Consider the following 23,406-nt stretch of genomic DNA (forward strand, 5'->3'; position numbering starts at 1 on the left):
CAAGGAGAACGTAATGCGTAACTGCCTGCCTTTCCTCCTTCTTCCTGTTGAGTGCCAGGTTTGACCTCTGATCTCAGAGATCTCATTACAGTGAGGGCAAAATCAAAAGACGTGTAACTCCTCGAGTCTTCAGTGGTGATTCCCCCAGTGGCCAACACTCAGGGGTGATTGGTAACTGCTTTGTTAACGGCTATAAGAAGCCCCATTGTCAGTGTGCCTATGAGCTTGGCAGGTGCAGAGGTGAGACTTGCTGGCTTGTAACTCCCTCTGAGGTCCTCACTGTGCACGAGCCATGTGGACAATCGCACAGGCCTCCCGGTTTCATCCTTGGGACTTTGACATTTCTTAACCGTCCTTTTACAGATGAGGAAACTGAGACTTAGAAAGTAACTTTCACAGGATTCCAAGCTGGTATATGATGCAGTTGAGGTTTGAACTTAAATCAACACAATGGAGTTAACTGTATATTAGTGCCTGACCCATAAAACTAAAGTCTTAGTGTCACAATATAACACATAGAATTAATAATATCTATTATCTTAACCCTGGGCCATTGGCTGACAAGTTATTACCAAAAATAACATTTAAAACATATTTTTTTGTTTGATCAAAGGAAGTATTTGTAGAAAGGTGAGAAGAGGTATAATTCATTCAACCTTCTGCCCCTCCTTCACCATCCTTATTATATTACCACTGAATTAGGATTTTAACTTAATATTCATAAAGAAATGTGGTACTAATAATGACAGGCACAAAAGACAAGTTTTAAGTAAGCCAAAAGAAACCAAATAACATTATTTATGATACATCAGTCACTCTTTCCCTCCATAAACCTGGAAAATAAAAATTGCTCTTAGTTTCTCATTTTTAATGTGCTTCCTTCCTTTGAATTATCTTAAACTTCCAAAAATGTAAACACCACATATACAAAGAAACAGTGTGGTGGTACATGTGATTTTATACATTTTTCACTTCTGTAGAAAAATTCTGTAAATTTATTTTTAATCTGCTCATCAATTCCAAAAGGAAGTCAATTTGAAAGATTTATAAATGTAACTTAGGTGGGCAACCTGTTTCTATTTGAAACTAACATAAAGCTCTAAGGCTAGCTAAGCTGGTTGGAAAGGAGATGGAATAACTGTGTCCACCCTAAGCTTGGACAGTGTGAAAGCAGGGAAACTGACAACCCCAAAGAGAGAAGGTTAAGTTTAATGTGTCTTTCAACATACCATTGAGTAATGAAGGTCATCACAGTGGTTTAAACTCTTCTATATCCCTATAAGACAGAAAAAGTTAATTATATTATTATTGTTGTTATTATTACTGTCCTTTTGTTTGTTTTCCCTTTCCCCTTTCCCCTCCCCATTACCCCTGTTCTACAGATTACTCTTGCCACTTACTGGTTACCTATACTCAATTCTCAATGCTTTCTCCTACATAACTATGTCTCTCATCTGGATTATAAAAATACAGATTTTGCATTGGTGTGTTCTGTTCTTTCCCTGGAGCCTATACCATATATTATGTGGCAACTTTAACCCACTCTGTAGCTCTAGTTAGGAAATGGGGAGAACCTTTCAGGCCAGGCTGTGATGCGCTACAGTGACACATGCCCACTTCCTGGGGACTTTCACATGACATCACTGCACATTTCTCTATGCATACCCAGTCCTTTGCCTCCAGGACTATGGTCAACTGGATGTAAGCTAAAAATTTGGGTCAACTTGTGCCTGGATGTTAACATGCACAGAGGACAGAGTTTCTGGGTTCCAGCAACACAATGTCACTGTTCCCTGGGTTGACAGAGGGAGCTGCCAGACTGTCCAGCCTGGTTGTGGCTTTCTATAGCTGCGACCCTCTCCACGCTGTCATTCCACTAGTGCTGGAGGCCAGCCTTGGCTTCCCATCCTGAGAAGTAAGGACAAAGTCCTCAACTTACCCCACAGCAGTCACCACACAGGGTCCCCAGGAGGCCGTTAACCACCTGGATGGTGCAGAGAAGCATCTGGAACACTGCTATGATGAGCAGGATGGAGAAGAGGGTCAGATTCCAGGACACCACGTTTTTGGGCTCCTTGCACTTGCTCAATAAGGCTTTGTCATTGAGGTAATCCCTGTCAGGGGCATGGGAAAGAAAGGAAACAGCTGTAAAATGTAGGCAATACCTAGACTAGAAAGTCACGATAATAATTTTTCATTTGAAATACTTTTTATCCAAAACATAATCTCAATAAGAAATACATCACGTAATACCCATATTTTTAATAATACCTAACATTTCTATAGACTGTATACTATGTGTTAGACTCTGTTCCAAATATTTTACATTTTAACTATTTTATTTCTTATAGAAGCCTTAGGCTTCTTTTATTCTATTTCACAAATAAAGACATTGATGCACAGAGAGATTAAGTGAGTTCCCATAAGTCACAGAGCTAAATGACAGAGTGACTTTTTTAAAATATATATTTTATTGATTTTTTACAGAGAGGAAGGGAGAGGGATAGAGAGTTAGAAATATCAATGAGAGAGGAACATCGATCAGCAGCCTCCTGCACACCCTGTACTGGGGATGTGCCTGAAACCAAGGTATATGCCCTTGACTGGAATCGAACCTGGGATCCTTCAGTCCACAGGCCGATGCCCTATCCACTGAGCCAAACCGGTCAGAGCTGACAGAGTGACTTTTGTGAGCTGACTGAGAGGATGGGTAAACTCAGTATCTACCGGGGAGCCAGGAAAATGAAGACATTACAGGAAAAGAATCTCACCACCTGGGCTTGGTTCCACCTACTGTGATTTGGGACCACTTGGACATTTGACAAATTCTGCCACGTCTAGTGGCCATCTGAAGTCATGTAAAGTATAATCGTGTCACATAGTTAAAGGGGAGAGCTTGTCTTTTTTAAAGGCCTAATTCTAAACAAATTGTAAATTTGACTCAAGTATATTTTTGTCAACATGTGGGAATTCCACTTGCAAAAAGATTTAATTACCTAGAAGCACTAAGTAATCTGCTGCCTTAATACGTATCTTATAAAAACTTGGAAATAGGAGAACTGCAATACATTTACAAACTGTATATTAGGAGTCCACTGTGTGACAACGCACATCATGCCATGAAGGAGGAAAGTGAAGCACGCTGTCTTCAACGCCAACCCCAGGAAAACAGTCAGTCCTTTGGGTCATTATCCTTCCTCTCACATTCTCAGAGCCACAGATTGGTCTCCCTGTCTTCCTTTATGGCTCCTCTATCCTCCCAAGGCCTCAATGGGAAACTCCATCTGCATGTGGCTACTAAGTCAACACCCACCTTATTGTTTTTAGACCTTTTTGACATGATGAATCTTTTAGTAATCAGTACACACTTATTTAATACATTCTGTGTAAAAACTTGAAAAACGTTTGCAATGACGGACGGATGGAAGATACTTTGGCATTTAACAGTCGAAAGAACAAAGGAAAGGGCATTTGCTCTTGCTTTAAAAATAAAGCATTGTTCATAGCATCAATGGACCTTTCCATAAGAGCACATGTTCTAGCTGCTCACTAGCTGTGTGACTTATCTGTAAAATGGGAACATTATCTATGAAATCATAGAATTATTGTGATTAAATGACTTAATACTAGGCTTGATTCTAGTAGAGTGCTTAGGACAGTGCCTGGCATACGTTACGTCTCAATAAATGCTAGTGTTATTATTTCACTTAATCTGAGCTGTCTGGTCTAAAGGAAAGAGTATGGTATTTTGGATTTCAATGGACTTGGGTTTGAATACAAGCATTCCTCTTACTAGGGTGTATTTCTCACACAAGTTACTTATCCCTTTCCCAGCAGCAGTACCAGTTTCTTCATCTATAAAAGAGGCTAAAACCAACCTCTCAGTTGTGAGAAGTCATTGAGATAATACACCGTACATATTGTTGTGTAAGACTTCTTTTCAGTACTTACTATTTTTTAAACACACGTCTTTCTGTTCTGCATTTTTCCATGTAGTCCTATCCCTCTTTACAGTTTTTAAACTTGATGATGATAGGAAGTTACAGGGAGACAATATTTTCCAGGCACGTTTGGTAAAGAGAAGACCCTGAGATAAAGTGATTGGCAGTCCTGAGTTCTTCCCTCTTCTGAAGGTGTGTGCAGTGGGCACACTCACACCCTGCTTGTGAGGTGATGGTCCCATACCCAGCTCTCATGAACTCACTTTAGTCAGCGTTTCTCAACCTGTGGGTCGCGAGCCCTTTGGCGGTCGAACGACCCTTTCACAGGGGCCACCTAAGACCATCCTGCATATCAGATATTTACATAAGGATTCATAACAGTAGCAACATTACAATTATGAAGTAGCAATGAAAATAATTTTATGGTTGGGTCACAACATGAGGAACTGTATTTAAACGGCCAGAAGGTTGAGAACCACGGCTTTAGAGAGTGGAAAAGTCCTTTTTTAAAAGTTTTGCTATAGGTAACTGTGCCTTTAGCACCTCCTGGTGGTGAGATCAGCTCACCAGATCAGCTCACCGGGGAACTTGGAAACAAGGAACTTGGAAACAAGGATTGAGTTTGGTGCCTGGGGCAGTCCTCTCAGTCCCACTCACAAACCACCTCAGATACTGGTCCAGGCCCTTCTCCCATCCCCCAAACTCCCAGGTTCTGAGACTCTCAGAGATGCCAGCAATGATTGCTGTGTCCAACTCTCCGACCTCATATTCCTTGGACCTGGGGGCAAATCATGTTTCCACACTCTGTGAAGCAAGGGGAGCTGAGGCAGTGTACAGCCAGTTTACTGAGCTGGAGTTTTACAGCATCCTGCTCTTGGGAAGGGCATTCCCATGGAGCAGCAGTAATCCATCAACATCAGAATGGAGCATCACGGAGTTCATGCAACTCACTTCTTGTAGCTGAAAGAAGGACAGGGGAGCCCCACTGCTTTGCTGGCCACTCTGCCTGGCTTTGGTCCCCTTCTGTGCTTCCCAGCATTCTGTGTCATACATAGTCTGGCCATTTGTCTGTCTTCTATTCCGATTGTACACTCACAAGGACAGAGACCATGTCCCCTGTGTTAGTTGTCTCATGTGTCTGCTAATAAATTTTGACTGTCAGTGGAGACACCACAAATCTCCTTCCCTCAGGCCAGCTTTGGTGCCCTCTTTTGTGATCTCTCCTGGTCTCTGTCAAAGCAGCAGATAGAGGTGAGATCTTGCGCAACTTAAGTCCACCCTCCAGTTCTGCCTCACAGACCAACATGCCTGATACTTGCAAATTAAGATGACAGGAGAAGATGCTCAACATCACTAATCCTCACAGAAATGCAAATTAAAATCACAATGAGCTATCATTTCACACCTGTCAGAATGGCTATTATCAATAAATTAACAAACAAGTGCTGGTGAGGATATGGGGAAAAGGGAACCTTTGTGCACTGTGTGGGAATGCAGGCTGGTGCAGCCACTGTGGAAAACAGTATGAAGTTTCCTCAAATAATTTAAAATGGAAATGCCTTTGGACCCAACAATCCCATTTCTGGAAATATATCTGAAGAGCCCAAAACACTAATTGTAAAGAATATATGCACCCCCATGTTCATAGCAGTGTTATTTACAATAGCCAAGATCTGGAAACAACCCAAATGACCATCAGTAGATGAGTGGATAAAAAAAGCTGTGGTACATTTACATTATGGAATACTTACTTGGCCATAAGAAAAGAAGGAACTCTTACTCTTTGCAACAGCGTGGATGGACTTACAGCGCATTATGTTAAGTGAAATAAGCCAATCAGAGAAAGACAAGTACCATATGATTTCACTCATATGTGGAATCTAATTTATAAAATACTAGATAAACAAACAAAATAGAAACGGGCTCATAGATAGAGAACAGACTGACAGCTGTCAGAGAGGAGGGTGGTTGTGGGGCTGGGTGTAAGAAATAAAAAAAAATACCTCATAGACACAAGCAACAGTATGGTGATTACCAGAGGAAAAGGGGAGTATGGGGGTAGAAAAGTGTATATGGTGATGGAAGGAGACTTGACTTGGGGTGTTGAACCCACAATACAATATAAAGATAATGTATTATAGAATTGTACACCTGAAACCTATATGATTGTATTAACCAATGTCACCCTAATAAATTCAATTAAAAGAAAAAGATGACAGGACATGTGCAGTGTCTCCCTTTGGCCATTTATCTGACTGTGTCCCTTGTGGTGACGAATGGGCATTGAAGGGTGTACCTTACCCGTCATGGAAGGGGTAGCCCCACTCGTTATTATCCATGAGACATTTAGGACCATGCCTGACTGAGATCAGTGAGATGACAAATGAGTACCCAGCACCCAAGAATCCAATCCCAGCAAATATTATGGAGGAGAACATCTGAAAGAGAATAAGAGAGACAGTCAGGTTCTTAAGTTGGTCCACAGGTTGTTCTCAACACACTTAACCAGCCTGCTGTTGAGCATGGTAGCTACGGGACGTTACAGGCAGATATCAGTCTTTCCAAAAGATGGGGCCTCTGGGGTCTCCTATAATGATTTTGGTGACATTAGCACACAGGCTCTGCTTATGAGAAAAATCAGAAGTCTAAAAATTCTCCTTGAGATCTAAATCATTAAGTCCAACCTCTCTTCCATGTAGTAGCAGCTTTTAAAATATCTGCAGACCTTTTATATCTTAAACATGTTTTGCATTTAACATATCTCCTCCCCTTCCACTCTCTAAAAGTTTTTCTTTGGGTTCAACAAGCCCAACATTTTAGTTCTTTCAAATGTTTTTATATGATATAGATTACTAGCATCTTTTTTAAAAACTTAATCATAAAATCAAAATAGAATTATATACCTGGTAATACTAGAGGCCCGGTGCATGAACCATACACCAGTGGGATCCCTCAGCCTGGACTGTGGGATCGGCTGAAACCAGCTCTCCAACATCCCCCGAGGGGTTCCGGATTGTGAGAGGGTACAGGCCAGGCCAAGAGACTCCACCAGTGCATGATTGGGGCCAGGGAGGGACTGCCAGAGGGTTCTAGGGCGTGTCTGGCCCATCTCACTCAGTCCTGATCGACCGGACCCTAGCAGCAAGCTAACCTACCAGTCAGAGCATTTGCCCCCTGATGGTCGGTTCATGTCATAGTGACTGATCGACCAGTTGACTGTCTGCCCCCTGGTGGTCAGTGCACATCATAGCAAGCGGTTGAGCAGCCTTAGCATATCATTAGCATACTAAAAGCCTAGTGCATGAAATTCGTGCATGGGGGGTGGGGTCCCTCAGCCTGGCCTGCAACAACACAAGCGTTCTGTGCCTGGACTGGCTAGAGGCCCTCTGCAGCCAGGCGCAGAATGCTTGCCTCGTCACTAGGGCGATGATGCAAGCGTTCCTCCCCGCCCCCCGCAGCCACTTTGTGCCTCCTGCCCAGAGTCCCTCTGCGGCCAGGGTGGAACGCTGGCCTGGTCACTGTGGCAACGAAGCAAGCATTCCAACAGGCCGCTCATGCTGCCCGCTCTCAGCGGCCACTCCCCCAGGACTGGGGGACTCTGCGGGGCTGAGAGGACTGGGAGCTACCATCTTGTGGCTATAGGAGCTGCCATCTTTGTGACAGAATGATGGTTAATTTGCATATTACCCTTTTATTAGATAGGATTGCTCTTTGATTGGTTGAACAGATGACTGGACACGTAGCATATTAGGCTTTTATTATATAGGACTAGTAGCCTGGTGCACAAAATTCATGCACATTAAAAGGGAATTAATTAGCGGAGATATTTTAATATTGCTATTTGCCCTTTCTCTATAATAGAAGTGTGAGAGATGAAAGGAAATTAGTAAAATGTATATGAAAATCATATATAAATTTATTAATAAATAAACAGTAACAAAAGGATATAACAACAACAGAGGCATGATATAAAAATGACAAAAACATGATATGAAAACAACAAAAACATGATATAAAAACAACATTGATGCAAACAATGACTGATAAAGTCATTAAACTTATTCTAATATCTCCCTGCACACCACATTAGGAGTGAAAACACTTTCAGAGTGCTTGACTAATTTCCCTTGTGATGAAGTATTTAGAACTTTAACTGTAACATCACATGCTCTTCAAACTCAAGAGAAAGCAACATATAACTGACCATGTGCGAAAACAGGTTCAGGTAGGAATATGCTTTCTCTGTCTAGAGTTTGTCCTTGTGATTTATTAATAGTCATCACAAATGCTGGCATCACAGGAAACCATCATCAAATCAATTTAAATGGGAGACCAGTGTCAGATGGGGACAAATCAATTCTTGGAATCAGAACCTCTCCCTCTGCAGATCCTGTTAATACTTCAGCTTCAATAATGTTAGGTCATAATCTTTTGATAATAAATCTAGTACCATTACAAAGACCCCATTTACTATTGAGATTTTTCAATAGCATGATGATTGCACCCACTTTCAATTTTAATTTATGACGCGGCATTCCCGAAGGAGTAATACTATTAAGAAATTTGATGGGAAAATTTTCCTTTTCAGCATCATCTGTGGAATCAATGGAATCATCACTCAAATATGTGTGAACATCTCCATCGAGTATATCCAAAATTTCTTCATTTAATTTTTGAACATGCTCATTTTTTGGACAAAGAATTGCACATTTAGATATATTTTTAATATTATCTATAGATATAGTATTTCCAAAGGTAGCTTCAATAATTGATCCATTACAAATCATTTCACAGAAGATTTCAATAATATCCATTCCTAAATGAAAACTGCTATCAAGTTTGCCATCTCCAAGTTTTACTAACCATCCACTATAAGCAGAATCCTCTGATCTCATATTTGTTGTAAGAGACAACTTTCTGAAAAACCCCCAAACGTTGCAGTACTTTAAACTCGTTTGTACTATGGCTGATCACATAGCATGTGGTACAATACTGAGATACTGAGACACTGTCAAAAATCCCCTCCAAGAAGGAGAACTTTCCCACCAAATATAACATTCAGACTCATAATTTCTCTTAGTAATCTGTCTATGACATTTATAGCATGACTCAATGCCATGGTGCATTCATCAATAATGAGAAGTTGGGCCTTTTTAATAGTTTTAGCAACTTCACTCTTTATATTGAGTCTAGAAATTGAAGTTTCATTTAATGGAATCAGTAATTTATATTGGGAATGAAAGGTTCTTCCACCGAGAAGTAAATTTGCAGTAATTCCTGTAGACACTGTGGGTAAAACAGTACCACCACGACCTCTAATATAATGTATTAAAACTTTATACAAATATGCAGGTGAATAGGATTCCTAGCTGGCAGGCCCTGACAGCAAGCTGGCCACCTGTCAATTCCGGGAGGAATGGGGCTCCCTCCGCTCTCCCGTCAGGGTCCGGGGTGCAGGTGAATGGGGTTCCTGGCTGGCAGGCCACTGACAATAAGCTATCCAACAGCAGATTCTGTGAGGAATGGGGCTGCCTCCTCCCTAATGTCAGGGTCTGGTTAGAAGGCCGGCCATGCCCCCTGTTGGGCCAGACCCAGAGTTCTACCACACTGTGGCCTCTGCCTCAGCAACCCAGGACTGACTGCTGCTGGGCACTCCTGGCGCTCTGAGGGTGGGTTCTTCCCTCAGACCTTGCGGGAAACAGCTTGGGGAGGGCGCAGCCCTTGACAAGGCAACCCAGGATTCAGTACTTCCACGCTCCTCTCCGAGGGCGGGTTCCTACCTGAAACCTCACCCTCTGGGAAACAGCTGGAGGAGGGCACAGCCGTTTCCAAGACAACCCCTGCAGGACTGACTTCCTTCCTTCCGGTTGGTCAAGCTTTGGGATGTGATGTTACACCCAGGGTTTTTATATAAGTAGATGGAAGGCCTAAAGAATCTTGGAGCCCATTCAGCTGTCTCTTATAGATAAAAGAAAAATTAGGCCCCGAGATGCAATTTCTATTCAAAACAGTAATAAAAGAGTAGTGCGGACACATTAATAATTTTGAAAATAGAGTTGGAAAATTATCACCTCTATTGCTTTACTTTGGTGACATGAAGGTGTACTGCAAAGCACATGATTTTAAAAGTCAGCAGACTCAGGCTCAAATCTCAGCTTTGCTACTTTTCTCTGTGATGATTCTACATAATGTATTTCCTCAGAGCCTTAGTTTTCTCATCTATAAAATGGACACCAGAAAGCCTACCTAAAGGTCTGTTGTAAAAATTAGATGCCTGGAGGTAACAGTCATACTTCAAAAATCAATATATTAAAATTATTTTATACTTTATATAACGTAATTTAAAATAGGCATATGTCACTGAAAGTTTATATATTAATCTTAGTTAAGAGCTTATTTTGAAACGTCCTTAAGGGAAACTAAGATTTTTTTTAAATATATATTTTTTATTGATTTTTCAGGGAGAGAAAGGGAGAGGGATAGAGAGTTAGAAACATTGATGAGATGAGAGAGAAACACTGATCAGCTGCCTCCTGCACACTCCCCACTGGGGGTGTGCCCGCAACCAAGGTACATGCCCTTAACTGGAATCGAACCTGGGACCCTTGAGTCTGCAGGCTGATGCTCTATCCACTGAGCCAAACCTGTTAGGGCCTAAGATTTGTTTTTATGTTAATTATTGCCTTATATTGGGGTACATATGGTAATTTGCAGAGTTTTCTAATCTCATGGAACTTATAACTTTTTTTGGTGAGTTCTTGCAAAAACACATTTGGGGAAATGCTGCTCCAGTTTGGAGAGAGCTTATCTAGCTTCTTTGTCTCTGAGCCACCTTCATGTTCCATCCAAGCTGCTGTTCAGTTAGACCAGACGGTGTTCCTCTAGGAATGGCCAGATCGCCCCAGTGCAGCCATTGAGAACTTCCACTGAGGTGAGTGTCCACTAATGCTGCGCCTCGCCTTTCAGAGCAGCTCTGCGTGGTCTGGAAATACCTGTTGACATGTGGTCCTTCATGCCAGAGTGGGTGTCTCAACGAAAAACAGATTCTCTAAAGGGAGGGTTTCTCACATCTTAAAAGTGGTCAAAAGTGTTTCAAAGCCAGAATTGCCACTATATAAATGGTTAAATATTCTTATAATTATATTTTTATATAAAAGATCTCAATAATCATCTACTGCAGCACCTCACTTTCTAACTAATAAAACTGGCTTCTGCCCTAACTGGTTTGGCTCAGTGGATAGAGCGTCGGCCTGCAGACTGAAGGTCCCAGGTTCGATTCCGGTCAAGGGCATGTACCTTGGTTGCGGGCACATACCCAGTAGGGGGTGTGCAGGAGGCAGCTGATTGATGTTTCTCTCTCATCAATGTTTCTAACTCTCTATCCCTCTACCTTCCTCTCTGTAAAAATCAATAAAATATATTAAAAAATACAAAAAAAAAACCCAAAAGAAAAACAAAACAAAAAACTAGCTTCATTCCATCAGAGCCTTAGATGCATAATCTCATTTAGTCCTCTTAGCACACCTGTGATGTGGGTAGTATAACTTTCCAGAGAAAGCTGAGACAACTAGAATTTAAGATCATTGCTCTAAGACAAATAGTGAAGTGATAGGATGGGGCTGAGTTCCTAGACGCTGCTTCCAAAGCCCATGCTCTTAACTTGGGACTTTCTTGTGTTGCATGTCTAAAACGGGCTGAGCTAGATTATGAATCTGGGTCTCCTCCCTCCCAGCCTAATGTCCTGTAACTTCCACTCCTTCAAATACATGCACACCATGACACACTGCCACTAACACCAGATACTCTTATTCTCAAGTTGCCATGTGGATGGCATTGGTTCTCTCACAGAACGAAAACAGCATATAAGGAAACATCTTTTTGCTAACTTTATTTGAGTTTTAATTATTAATCAGGAGTTATTAAACTACTGATTAAGAATCTTAGAGTATCTATATTTGCTATTATTGAAAAGAAAGTATAAAATAATAAAGAGAAACTTCTTTTAAATGGAAGTCAGGAGGCTCGGGGGAGCTTTCAAGCGCTACTTGAACCATGGAGCCACCAGTCAGAACTGTTTACAAGAGCTCTTCCAACTGCCTTTCTCCAGAAAAGAGTGTCCTCTCCTGTGTTTCTTGGGACTTGCACGTGGTTCACCATTAAACTGCATGTCTCAAGTTGCAACTTTTTGTTGTTTCCAAATAAACCCATTTTGTTGGAGAAATAGGCTGTCTACTTTTTTAAGGTCAACAAAAGATCGTATATATAGGAAGACTAGAGGCCCGGTGCATGAAATTCGTGCACAGGAGTGGGGGGGGGGTGTCCCTCAGCCTGGCATGCACCCTCTCCAATCCACGACATCCCTCCTGCAATCTGGGACCACAGGCTCCTTACCGCTCACCTGCCAGCCTGCCTGATGCCCCTAACTGCTCCCCTGCCTGCCTGATCACCCCTAATCACTCTGCATGCCTGACTGATTGCCCCAAACCCCTCTGCCTGCCTGCCTGATCGCCCCTAACCTCTCTGCCTGCCTGCCTGATTGCTCCTAACGACCTCTGCCTGCCTGCCAGATGACCCCTAACCACTTGCCTGCCTACCTGATCACCCCTGACTGCTTACTGGGGGGCAGGGCCAGCCCTGCGAGGGGCCATCTGCCTACCTGATCTCCCCGAACAGCTAGTCTGCCTACCTGATAGCTCCTAACCACTTGCCTGCCTACCTGATCACTCCTAACTACTGTCTGCCTGCCTGATCACCCCTCACCACTCTGCCTGCCTGCCTGATTGCCCCTAACCGCTTGCTTGGGGGCAGGGACAGCCAGGCAAGGGGCCATCTGCTTACCTGACCACCCCTAACCGCTTACTGGTGGGTGGGGCCAGCCCCGCGAGGGGCTGTGGTGGCTCTGGTCTAATGGTCATTATGGTTGTGACACTGTTACGGTCTCTGGCCTTTTATTATATAGAACTAGGGGCCCGGTGCACGAAATTCGTGCACTGGGTGTGTGTGGGGGGGAGTGTCCCTCAGCCCAGCCTGCCCCCTCTCACATACTGGGAGCCCTCGGGCATTGACCCCCATCACCCTCCAATTGCAGGATCGGCCCCTTGCCCAGGCCTGACGCCTCTGGCCTAGGCGTCTGGCCCGGGCAGTGGGGACCTGCAGTGGCAGCGGGGAGTGCTGCGATCGCGCGGGCTCCGCCCCTGCCCCTGCAGGATGCCTCTGGCTGAGGCGTCTGGTTCGGGCAGCGGGGACCCACAGCTGCAGCGGCCCCGCGATCGTGGGCTTCGCTTTAGGCCCAGGCAAGGGGCCCCTAGCTCCTGGGACTGCCAGCTTTGACCGTGCCCAGCTCCCATTGCTGGCTCCACCCCTACTTCCTGCTATCACTGGCCAGGGCGGAAAAGGCACCTGACTCTCCGATCATGGCTGGGGGGCAGGGCAAAGGCGGCCCCAGGGCCGCCTTTGCCCTGCCAGCCAGCTCTTAGCTCCTCCCGGGTTTCCGATCACTGTCAGTGGCAGGGGGCTTCTTCCTGCTTTCCCTTTCGCCTCCCTGCATTGTGCCTACATATGCAAATTAACCGCCATCTTGTTGGCAGTTAACTGCCAATCTTAGTTGGCAGTTAATTTGCATATAGCCCTGATTAGCCAATGACAAGGGTATCGTCGTACACCAATTACCATTTTTCTCTTTTATTAGTGTTGATAGTTTGTGTGTCTGAGGAGACCTGGCTTCCAGCCCAAATCTCTTTGCCTGACAAATGTTTGTGGATACCTGTCTTCATAGAATGGTTATTGCTTTGTCCAGATTCTCAGAACGAAAGGGAGCCTGGCTCCAGAGCAGGGCATGATGCAACGGCTCCTAGGGGTGAGGTGGGGCTACTAACAAAGGGCTCAGCCTTGCCCAGTGAAGGCCACTGTGCCAACATGCAGGCCCTGCAGTACCTACTTTTTGAAAAAGAAGTAAGGTGTCTACATACTTTAGTGAACTCTATTTTTAAAAGTTGGCAGCAGATTACAAACAAAACAAAAATAAGAAATGCTTCTTCTGGCCACCTAGAAGGTGGTGGTCTCTGGTCCAGGGCACCTGTGGCTGGGTGCCTTGGTTTACAGACTGGCTTGGCTATTCCTTTGATGGGCATTGGCCTTGTGGACAGCTGGACAGTCATTTGAAGGTGTCATCCTCAACTCACAACAAGGGCAGATCCCAACCCGGTATGGGGACGAGGGAGTTTAGGGAGCTCAGATGGACAACTGGAATTGAGCAGAGCAAATGTTTCAGATCCTATTTACTCAACTGGACTTGTAAAAGCGTGATTTCTTGGCATTCCTCTTGGACTGCACTTAAATCTAATTAAAAACAAGTTTTGTATGATACTTAAATGTTATTTTACATCTCATTAAAGTTGTATATAAATCTAAAAACAAAAGATAAAAACACCTTTGTTTTGAGAGGAACCAAGATGACAGCATAGGTAAACGCCTATACTTGCTGCTTCCTACAACCATGTCAAAATTACAACTAAAATACAGAACAACTATCATGCAGAACTACAGGAAAGCTGGCTGAGTGGAAGTACTACAACTAGAGAGGTCAAGAAGAAAGTGCATTGAGACTGGTAGGAGGTGCAGAGGCATGGAATGGGCTGCTCCAGCACCCGGATGAGCCGTGTTTTTAATCAGAAGGGAGATCGCCTCTTTGGAGGCTGCATGGAAAATCAGGGTGTCCCAGTGCCGCACCAGCCCCCCAGCCCAGGGTTCCAGGGCTGGGGAAAGAAGTCCCTACTGGCAGTAAGAACTACGGGCTGTAAAAACCAGTGCGGATTGGGGCTGAGTGACACACAGGCTGCTGGAGACCCAGCTGCTCCTCTTAAAAGGCTGGCACCTTGAACTGAATTTACAAGCTCCTGCTTGCTCTGAGCTCCAGTGCCAGGCAAAGCTCTGGGGGACCCAGACACATATGGGTGAGAAACTGGACTGTCTGGCATTGGGCAGGAACTCAGGGGTGGCTTTCTTTCAGACGAAGGTCCTCGCAACGATCATTGTTGCCGTGCTGGGACCTTCCCAGTGCAGGGCTGACTGGCAGCTATTTCTGTTTGCTCCGCCCTGGAGATTCCCTAAGACCTCGCCCCACCCAATTTACAAGCCCCCCCCCCCCCCCCAAGCTGTGCGCAGTGGCTTTTAAATATGAATGGCCTGTCCTTTCTCAACCTAAAACCCATCAAACAAGTTGCAGCTGGGTCAGGGAGCCCCAAAGCTATCAATAAAAGACCCAAGGCTGGCACCAGCACCAGCTTGCCTTGCTTCACAGCTGGGCCCTATCTGGGCACTTCCAAACCTGATACAAAGAGGAGGAATCTGCATATCTCTCTGTAGCTCCTGCTAGGTGGCCCCAGGCAGTGACTGACTTTGCACCTCCTTGGAGATCCAAGAGCCAGTGTACCGAGTGGTCAGTGTGAGACCATACCAGATTACAATTCTTCACATCCACAAGTGACACATTCAAGGGGCAGACTCAGTGAGCACCTAAGCCCGGCTAAGTCCTGCCCCACTGTAATTGCAGCTGGTCCCCACAGCCAATTGGCCAAGAGGTCAATTCTTCCCAGTGATACCAACAGCAATCAAGGTTCAACTACAACAAGACTGTGCACACAGCTCACAAAGGGGTGCACCAAGAGTGTCACCTTAGGCTGAGCCACTGGGCCCTATAGGACACCTACTACACAAGGCCACTCTATCAACTCAAGGAGACTTAGCAGCTACCCAATACATAGAAACAAACGCAGGAAAGCAGCCAAAATGCAGAGACAAAGAAACATGTCACAAATGAAAGAAATGGAAGATAGCAAACTACTGGATATAGAGTTCAAAACCACAGTTATAAGGCTACTCAAGAGTCTTCTAGGAACCTCTGAGGAACTTAGTGAGACCTTTAAGGATCTTAGTGAGAATGCCCCCAAAATGGGAAAGAACCAGTCAGAAATTAAGCATACACTGACTGAAATAAAGAATAATATACAGAAATTCAACAGTAGACTAGAAGATCCCAAGAATCAAGTCAATGATTTGAAATACGAAGAAGCAAAAAACACCTAACCAGAAGAGCAAAAAGAAAAAAGAATAAAAAAATATGAAGATAGTGTAAGGAGCCTCTGGGACAACTTCAAGTGTATCAACATCTGAATTATGGGGTTCCAGAAGAAGAGAGAGAGCAAGATATTGAAAATCTATTTGAAGAAATAGTGACAGAAAACTTCTCCTACTTGGTGAAAGAAATAGACTTACAAGTCCAGGAAGTGCAGAGATCTCCAAACAAGAGGAATCCAAAGAGGACTACACCAAGATACATCATAATTAAAACGACAAGGGCAAAAGACAAAGAGAGAATCTTAAAAGCAGCAAGAAAAAAACAATTAGTTACCTACAAGGGAATGCCCATATGACTGTCACCTTATTTCACAACAGAAACTATGCAGGCCAGAAGGGAGTGGCAAGAAATATTCAAATTGATGAATAGCAAGAACCTACAACCAAGAATACTCTACCCAGCAAAACTATCACTTAGAATTGTAGGTCAGATAAAGAGCTTCACAGACAAGATAAAGCTAAAGGAGTTCATCACTACCAAACCAGTATTATATGAAATGCTGAAGGGTATTCTTTAAGAAGAGGAGGAAGAAGAAAAAGGTAAAGATAAAAAATTATGAACAACAAAGTGACAACAAATACATATCTATCAACAAGTGGATCTAAAAATCAAATGAATAAAAAATCTGATGAACAGAATAAACTAGTGAATGGAATAGAAGCAGGGGCATGGAAATGGAATAGACTGACGATTCTCAGAGATTAGCAGGTGTGGGAGGGTGCGGGAAGTGATTAGACAAAGATATTATATGCATGTATACAGTACCTATGGACACAGACAATAGGGTGGCAAGGGCCTGGGGTGGGAACCAGGTGTAGGGGAGCTATGGGGAGGGACATCTATAATAATCTCAACAATAAAGATTTAAAAAAAAAAAAAAACAACCTTGTTTTAACAGGCTAATCTTCACCTCTATTCAATACCAAGGAATGAGCTGGTGGACTCTAAACAGTGAGTCTTCTTTTCTTTTTAATCAATAGCCTTAATTGCAAAATTCTCATCTTCAACTTATCCCCCCAAAGTCTTCCACGTTGAACAAGATTACATTTCAAGGGGAAAATGAGTTATATATTTCTTCCTATCTTATTAATATAAAAATATCACATTATATATAACACATGTAATATAATTATACTAAAGGCCCAGTGGACGGATTTGTGCACCAGTGGGGTCCCTCGGCCTGGCCTGTGGATTGGGAGAGGATGCAGGTCAGACAAAGGGACCCCACTGGTGCATGATCAGGGTCAGGGAGGGACCGTCAGAGGGACCGCAGGAGGGCTCCAGGACATGTCCGTCCCATCTCGCCCAGTCCCATTTAGCTGGACCCCAGCAGCAAGCTAACCTACCAGTGGGAGCATCTGCTCCCTGGTGGTCAGTGCATGTCATAGCGACTGGTCGAATGGTCAAATGGTCAGAGGGACAATTAGCATATTAAGCTTTTATATATATAGATCACATAAATTGTGGCTATTTTATATCTCTTTGTAAATGAGATTTAAAGGTTATTATAATAATTGATGCTTACTTGGGACTGGTGATGGTGTTAAGGTGAGAACGTTTTCTTTGAATGATCTTTCCTCTCCCATGAAAATCTGTGTGCTATGTGCTGTGCACCAGCCTCAGTCCTTCATATGTGCTCAATAAGTATTGTTTGATTCAATAAATGAGCAAATGTGGCAAGAAAGAATGATGACATGATTTTTAAAAAAATATATTTTATTGATTTTTTTTTTTACAGAGAGGAAGGGAGAGGGATAGAGAGAAACATTGATGAGAGAGAAACATCGATCAGCTGCATCCTGCACACACCCTACTGTGGATGTGCCTGCAACCAAGGTACATGCCCTTGACCAGAATCAAACCTGGGATCCTTCAGTTTGCAGGGCAACGCTCTATTCACTGAGCCAAACTGGTTAGGGCTGATGACATGATTTTATTTCAGAACAAATAGCTTTCCCTTGAAGAAGTTAAGGTAAGTGTGTATAGTTTATCACTGGGCTCTCAAGTCTCTTAGGTGGACAACAGAACCTCAGGAGATGGGAGCAGGAGATGGCCTCACTCCTCATCCCGCCTTCATTCCAGTTCTACCTTCATCTTTGCCACATCAATGTATTGATCTCTTAATACTTTTCTTTAAGTCAACCCTCTCTTTCATTCATTCATATCATCATCTGAATGAAAAACTAGGATCTTTAGCAAACAGAACACAATATCATTCTTTGTTAATGTTGCTGGCAACCCTGGAGCTGGGGGCTTGTTCTTTTGTTAGGAAAGGGAGAACATGAGGGGTTAGGAATAGTAAGAACTTCTTTCCATCAAAATAAGATTTTCTTTTTTCTTTTTCTTTTTTTACTATTTTTATTATTTTATTTTATTTTATTTTTTTATTGCTTAAAGTATTACAAAGGGTATTACATATGTATCCATTTTATCCCCCCGCCCTAGACAGTCCCCTAGCCTCCCCTATCACCCAGTGTCTTATGTCCATTGGTTATGCTTATATGCATGCATACAAGTCCTTTAGTTGATCTCTTACCCCCCTACCTCCTGCCCCCCAACCCTCCCCGGCCTTCCCGCTGCAGGTTGAAAGTCTGTTTGAGGCAGCTCTGCCTCTGTATCTATTATTGTTCAAAAGTTTATAACGGTCTCTATTGTCCATGAATGAGTGAGATCATGTGGTATTTTTCCTTTATTGACTGGCTTATTTCACTTAGCATAATGCTCTCCAGTTCCATCCATGACGTTGCAAATGGTAAGAGTTCCTTCCTTTTTACAGCAGCATAGTATTCCATCGTGTAGATGTACCACAGTTTTCTAATCCATTCATCTACTGATGGGCACTTAGGCTGTTTCCAGATCTTAGCTATGGTGAATTGTGCTGCTATGAACATAGGGGTGCATATATCCTTTCTGATTGGTGTTTCTGGTTTCTTGGGATATATTCCTAGAAGTGGGATCACAGGGTCAAATGGGAGTTCCATTTTCAGTTTTTTAAGGAAACTCCATACTGTCTTCCATAGTGGCTGCACCAGTCTGCATTCCCACCAGCAGTGCACAAGTGTTCCTTTTTCTCCACATCCTTTCCAGCACTTGTCGTTTGTTGATTTGTTGATGATAGCCAGTCTGACAGGTGTGAGATGGTACCTCATTGCTGTTTTGATTTGCATCTCACGGATGATTAGTGACTTTGAGCATGTTTTCATATGTCTCTTGGCTTTCTGAATGTCCTCTTTTGAAAGGTGTCTATTTAGGTCCTTTGCCCATTTTTTGATTGGATTGTTAATCTTTCTTTTGTTAAGTTGTATGAGTTCCCTATAAATTTTGGAGATTAGGCCCTTATCAGATATGTCATTGGCAAATATGTTTTCCCACACAGTGGGTTTTCTCGTTGTTTTGTTGATGGTTTCTTTTGCTGTGCAGAAGCTTTTTATTTTGATGTAGTCCCATTTGTTCATTTTTTCTTTAGTTTCAAGTGCCCTAGGAGCTGTATCAGTGAAGAAATTGCTTCGGCATATGTCTGAGATTTTGTTGCCTTTGGATTCTTCAAGAATTTTTATGGTTTCCCGTCGTACATTTAAGTCCTTTATCCATTTTGAGTTTATTTTTGTGTATGGTGTAAGTTGGTGGTCTAGTTTCATTTTCTTGCATATATCTGTCCAATTTTCCCAGCACCATTTATTGAAGAGACTATCTTGGCTCCATTGTATGTTCTTGCCTCCTTTGTCAAATATTAATTGAGCATATTGGTTCGGGCCGATTTCTGGGGTCTCTATTCTATTCCATTGATCTATATGCCTATTCTTGTGCCAGTACCAGGCAGTTTTGAGAACAGTGGCTTTGTAATACAACTTGATATCTGGTATTGAGATCCCACCTACTTTGTTCTTTTTCAGGATTGCTGCAGCTATTCGGGGTCTTTTTTTATTCCAGATGAATTTTTGGAGAGTTCGTTCTAGATCTCTGAAGTATGCCGTTGGTATTTTAATGGGAAGTGCGTTGAATTTATAGATTGCTTTGGGTAGTATGGACATTTTAATGATGTTGATTCTACCAATCCATGAACAGGGTATGTTCTTCCATCTGTTTATGTCTTCCTCTATATCTTTTTTCAACGTCCTGTAGTTTTCTGAGTAGAGGTCTTTTACCTCTTTAGTTAAGTTTATTCCTAGGTAGCTTAATTTTTTTGGTGCAATGGTAAACGGGATTGTTTTTATAATCTCTCTGTCTGAAAGTTCACTATTGGTGTATAGAAATGCCTCAGATTTCTTGGGGTTAACAAAATAAGATTTTCTTTTTCATGATAGACTCAAAGGATTGAAGGAGAATTGAAAAGGGAATAACCTTCCATGCTATTGAAAAATATAGCATATCTGAATACCAGCAAAGCCTGTCCTAAATTGGGAAATTCTGATCTAGTCCAACTTCCTCATATTACAGGTAAGCAAAGGGAGGCAGAGAGCAGGACAGTGACTTGGCCAGCTGTAGAAATGGGACCGACCTTACATCCCAGAATTCTTCCCACTCTGAGAGGAACAGGGATGCCTATTCTCTCTGTCTGTGAAAATATGGATGGCTACATGAAGGAAGAAGTCCTGCGTCAAAATGCAGGGAGAAGTGGGAAGAGCTGGGCACTAAGGTAGTGAACTGGCAATGGTGTGCATGGGGAATTTAGGGGGCTAAAGGGGAGAGGAGGTTACCATTTGTTATCTTGTCTAATCCCTTTTTTACAGGTGGACCAGAGAAGGAAATGACTTGTCTAGGGTCTCAGGGCCTCTCATGGCTGGGGGAGAGGGCCATTCCCCATCTCTGCCTTCCCAGCCTCGTTCTTTAAAGGGCTCCACTGCAGCCCTCCAGCTCTGACATCTCTGCTTGTTTGTGAAATCGGAGGTGGCATTTTAAATTTATCATTATAATTACTTTCCATCCACAGGAAGAATTACATCTTTATCCCTGCACCAGCTGTTCCCAGAGTCATGCTTGGGGCTGGTTACTCCTCTCCACCCTTAAGATGTCCAGCAGGAGTGGACAGTGTACCTGGGAATAATTATGGTGCCTGCCCCACCCCCACCCCCACCCCCCGTGACTCACCGCAAATCTCTTCCCACACCTCTCGTTGCCACAGCACCCACAGCAGTCATTGTACTTCAGGTCCAAGAACAAGTTAGCAGGAAGGAGCATCTGTCAGCAAGAGAAGCACCTCAGAATGGGTGTGGGATGTGAAAGCAAGGCCCACGCCTGCCTGGCTGTGTGAGGAGCCACACCCTGATGTGGGATTTGGTGGCTGAAGGTTATGGCAGGAATGACAGAGCATGGCTAGTGGGGTGGACCAGTGTCATTGAGTATTTTGATGCCACTTGGCTTAACTGTAGTTTCAATGGACCAAGATTTCAAGATCTGACACCCCCAGTCTCCATTTAGATGGTGGGTTAGGAAAAAACAAACAAACAAACAAACAAAACAGGTGTCCTGGATTGTCATGATAAAGATCTCTCTCTAAAGCAGAAGCTCCCAGTCTCTACTGGAAACAGGAATAAGAAAGCCTTCATGCATGAGTGGAAGAAAATCCTCTGACACCTATTTCTCTTGGTGGTTCAGTCACTCAATTTGCTATAAAGTATATTTCCACCCTCTTCTCCCCCTCCCCATAGCACCCTCTCTTGTTTGAATTAAGAAATTCTGTGATGTTCAGTTTGGTTCCTGGAACTTATTTGGCCCATGAGAACCACCAGACCAAGTTTAAATGACCTAGTAATGCAGCAGACAGGTCCTTGTCAGGCCCTAATGGAGAAGGAACAATTAAGGCACTGACTTTTCATAGAGCAATGCTTAGGCTTTTGTTAGCAGCTAAGTAGCTCCCTGGTTACAAAGTGCCCAATTTTGGAAGAATGGGGTGAAAATCTCCTTCAGGAGGATTTTAATACTCACCAAGAACCCGCTTCCTAATATTCCTCCAAAAAACCAGACCTCTTCAGAAAGGTGATTGATGTTGTCTATCTCTTTTCCTCCAGGGAAAAACAAAAGGATGTTAGCCAGGAAGGCAATCATGGAAAGAAGAATGAGAGTGTCCCCCAGGCACTTGGCACACCCTCCGGTGCACATGCTGGGGAAGGATGGCACAGGACCGAGAAAAACTTCCCTCACTGCCTCCTTCACAGGGTCTCTTCAAAGTTATGAGCCAGAGGGTCCTAGTCAATGTCCCAGTTCAATTTGTATGTTGGAGCTGAGAAGCCAGCCAGCCTGGGAACTGTGCCCTGGTGTTGCTTCTGCTTCTCAAATGGATCAGAACCTCAATGCCGATGGCTATTTATACCTTCTCCCGGGCCCGGAGTCCTGGGTGTTTTATGCTCGATTCAGAGTAACTATTTTGCCATGGAGACTAAGTGTTCCACAGACTGTGGTTCTATCAGGATACAAGTTCTGCCAAAATTGGATTAGGTGATTACATGTGCTTAGGTAAGGGTGGCTTAAACAAAATAAAGCAGACTTCTTTATTGCAAGACATCTCAGAACCTTTCTGAGCTCACAGACATTGTGACTCGCCTGCATTGTGAGAAAGGCAGATGGTGTGGGGGGTGGAGTGGAGGGAGGGGCATGGTCTGCAGAACCCACTTTATAAAATGCTTTGACATTGATCCCTAGTGCCACCAATGAAGACAGCCTTTTAATAACACTGTTAAAAGAAACTCCTCACTATTATCTTTGAACATAGAGGGAGGATATGGGTACATATAAGCTTGCAATTAAATCCTGAGATTATAGCCCTGTGATAAGGCATTTCTTAACAGGCAGGGCCTCTCGACTCTTTCACAAAACAGCTCTTCATGCCACTGTCTCGGGAAGGCACAGGTCAGACCCCCAGGGCCTTCACCTGTGCCTCCCCTGTCTCCCAGGACTTGTCCCTCTGGACATGTCTACCCAGGACAGTTGCAGATTCCCCTGGCACCTCTGCATCTCCTAGGAGTGAGCATCACCAGCTCAGTGTCAGTGTGGTAGCTGAAATTTTGCTCAGAGATGAAATATTTTATACCCATAGCAACGAAATCTGTTTCCGTATAGGCATAGCACAGGTGAAGACGTGAGTTATGTTAACATTTGAACTGCCCCTCTTTCAAGAACCTGAAAAAGGAGTGAACATGGTTTCTTCTCATTCTGTTGCAGGGGAGAACGCAGGGCAGGCACCCATGAACATCAATCCTCAGCAGACCCGTTTCCCTGATTTTCTGGACTGTCTCCCAGGAACCAATGTGGACCTCGGAACTCTGGAATCTGAAGATCTGATCCTCCTCTTCAATGATGTAGAGTCTGCTCTGAACAAAAGCGAGCCCTTTC

General features: G+C 43.5%; 1 protein-coding gene across 1 annotated transcript; it reads right to left on the reverse strand.

The window, feature by feature from the left end:
- Positions 1–1,929: 1,929 nt before the first annotated feature.
- On the reverse strand, positions 1,930–22,176 carry LOC132230541 (transmembrane 4 L6 family member 4-like). Its single transcript, XM_059688154.1, has 4 exons — positions 22,003–22,176; positions 21,166–21,255; positions 6,243–6,379; positions 1,930–2,114 (listed from the first exon to the last, which is right to left on the reverse strand). Exons 1-4 carry the CDS (start codon positions 22,174–22,176, stop codon positions 1,931–1,933), a joined length of 585 nt encoding a protein of 194 aa, XP_059544137.1. The 3' UTR covers position 1,930.
- Between the last annotated feature and the right edge of the window lie 1,230 nt (positions 22,177–23,406).

Source organism: Myotis daubentonii, chromosome 3 (assembly GCF_963259705.1).
Source record: "Myotis daubentonii chromosome 3, mMyoDau2.1, whole genome shotgun sequence".
NCBI classification, from domain to species: Eukaryota; Metazoa; Chordata; class Mammalia; order Chiroptera; family Vespertilionidae; genus Myotis; species Myotis daubentonii.

Bases quoted from the DNA above. Each gene is read 5' to 3' on its own strand.
- LOC132230541 (XM_059688154.1), bottom strand. From the start codon at position 22,176: ATGTGCACCGGAGGGTGTGCCAAGTGCCTGGGGGACACTCTCATTCTT. The intron at 6,380-21,165 runs GTGAGTCACGGG...ATTCTCTTTCAG, and splicing joins GGTGTGGGAAGAGATTTGCG to ATGTTCTCCTCCATAATATT. The intron at 2,115-6,242 runs GTAAGGTACACC...TGCCCCTGACAG, and splicing joins GGCTACCCCTTCCATGACGG to GGATTACCTCAATGACAAAG.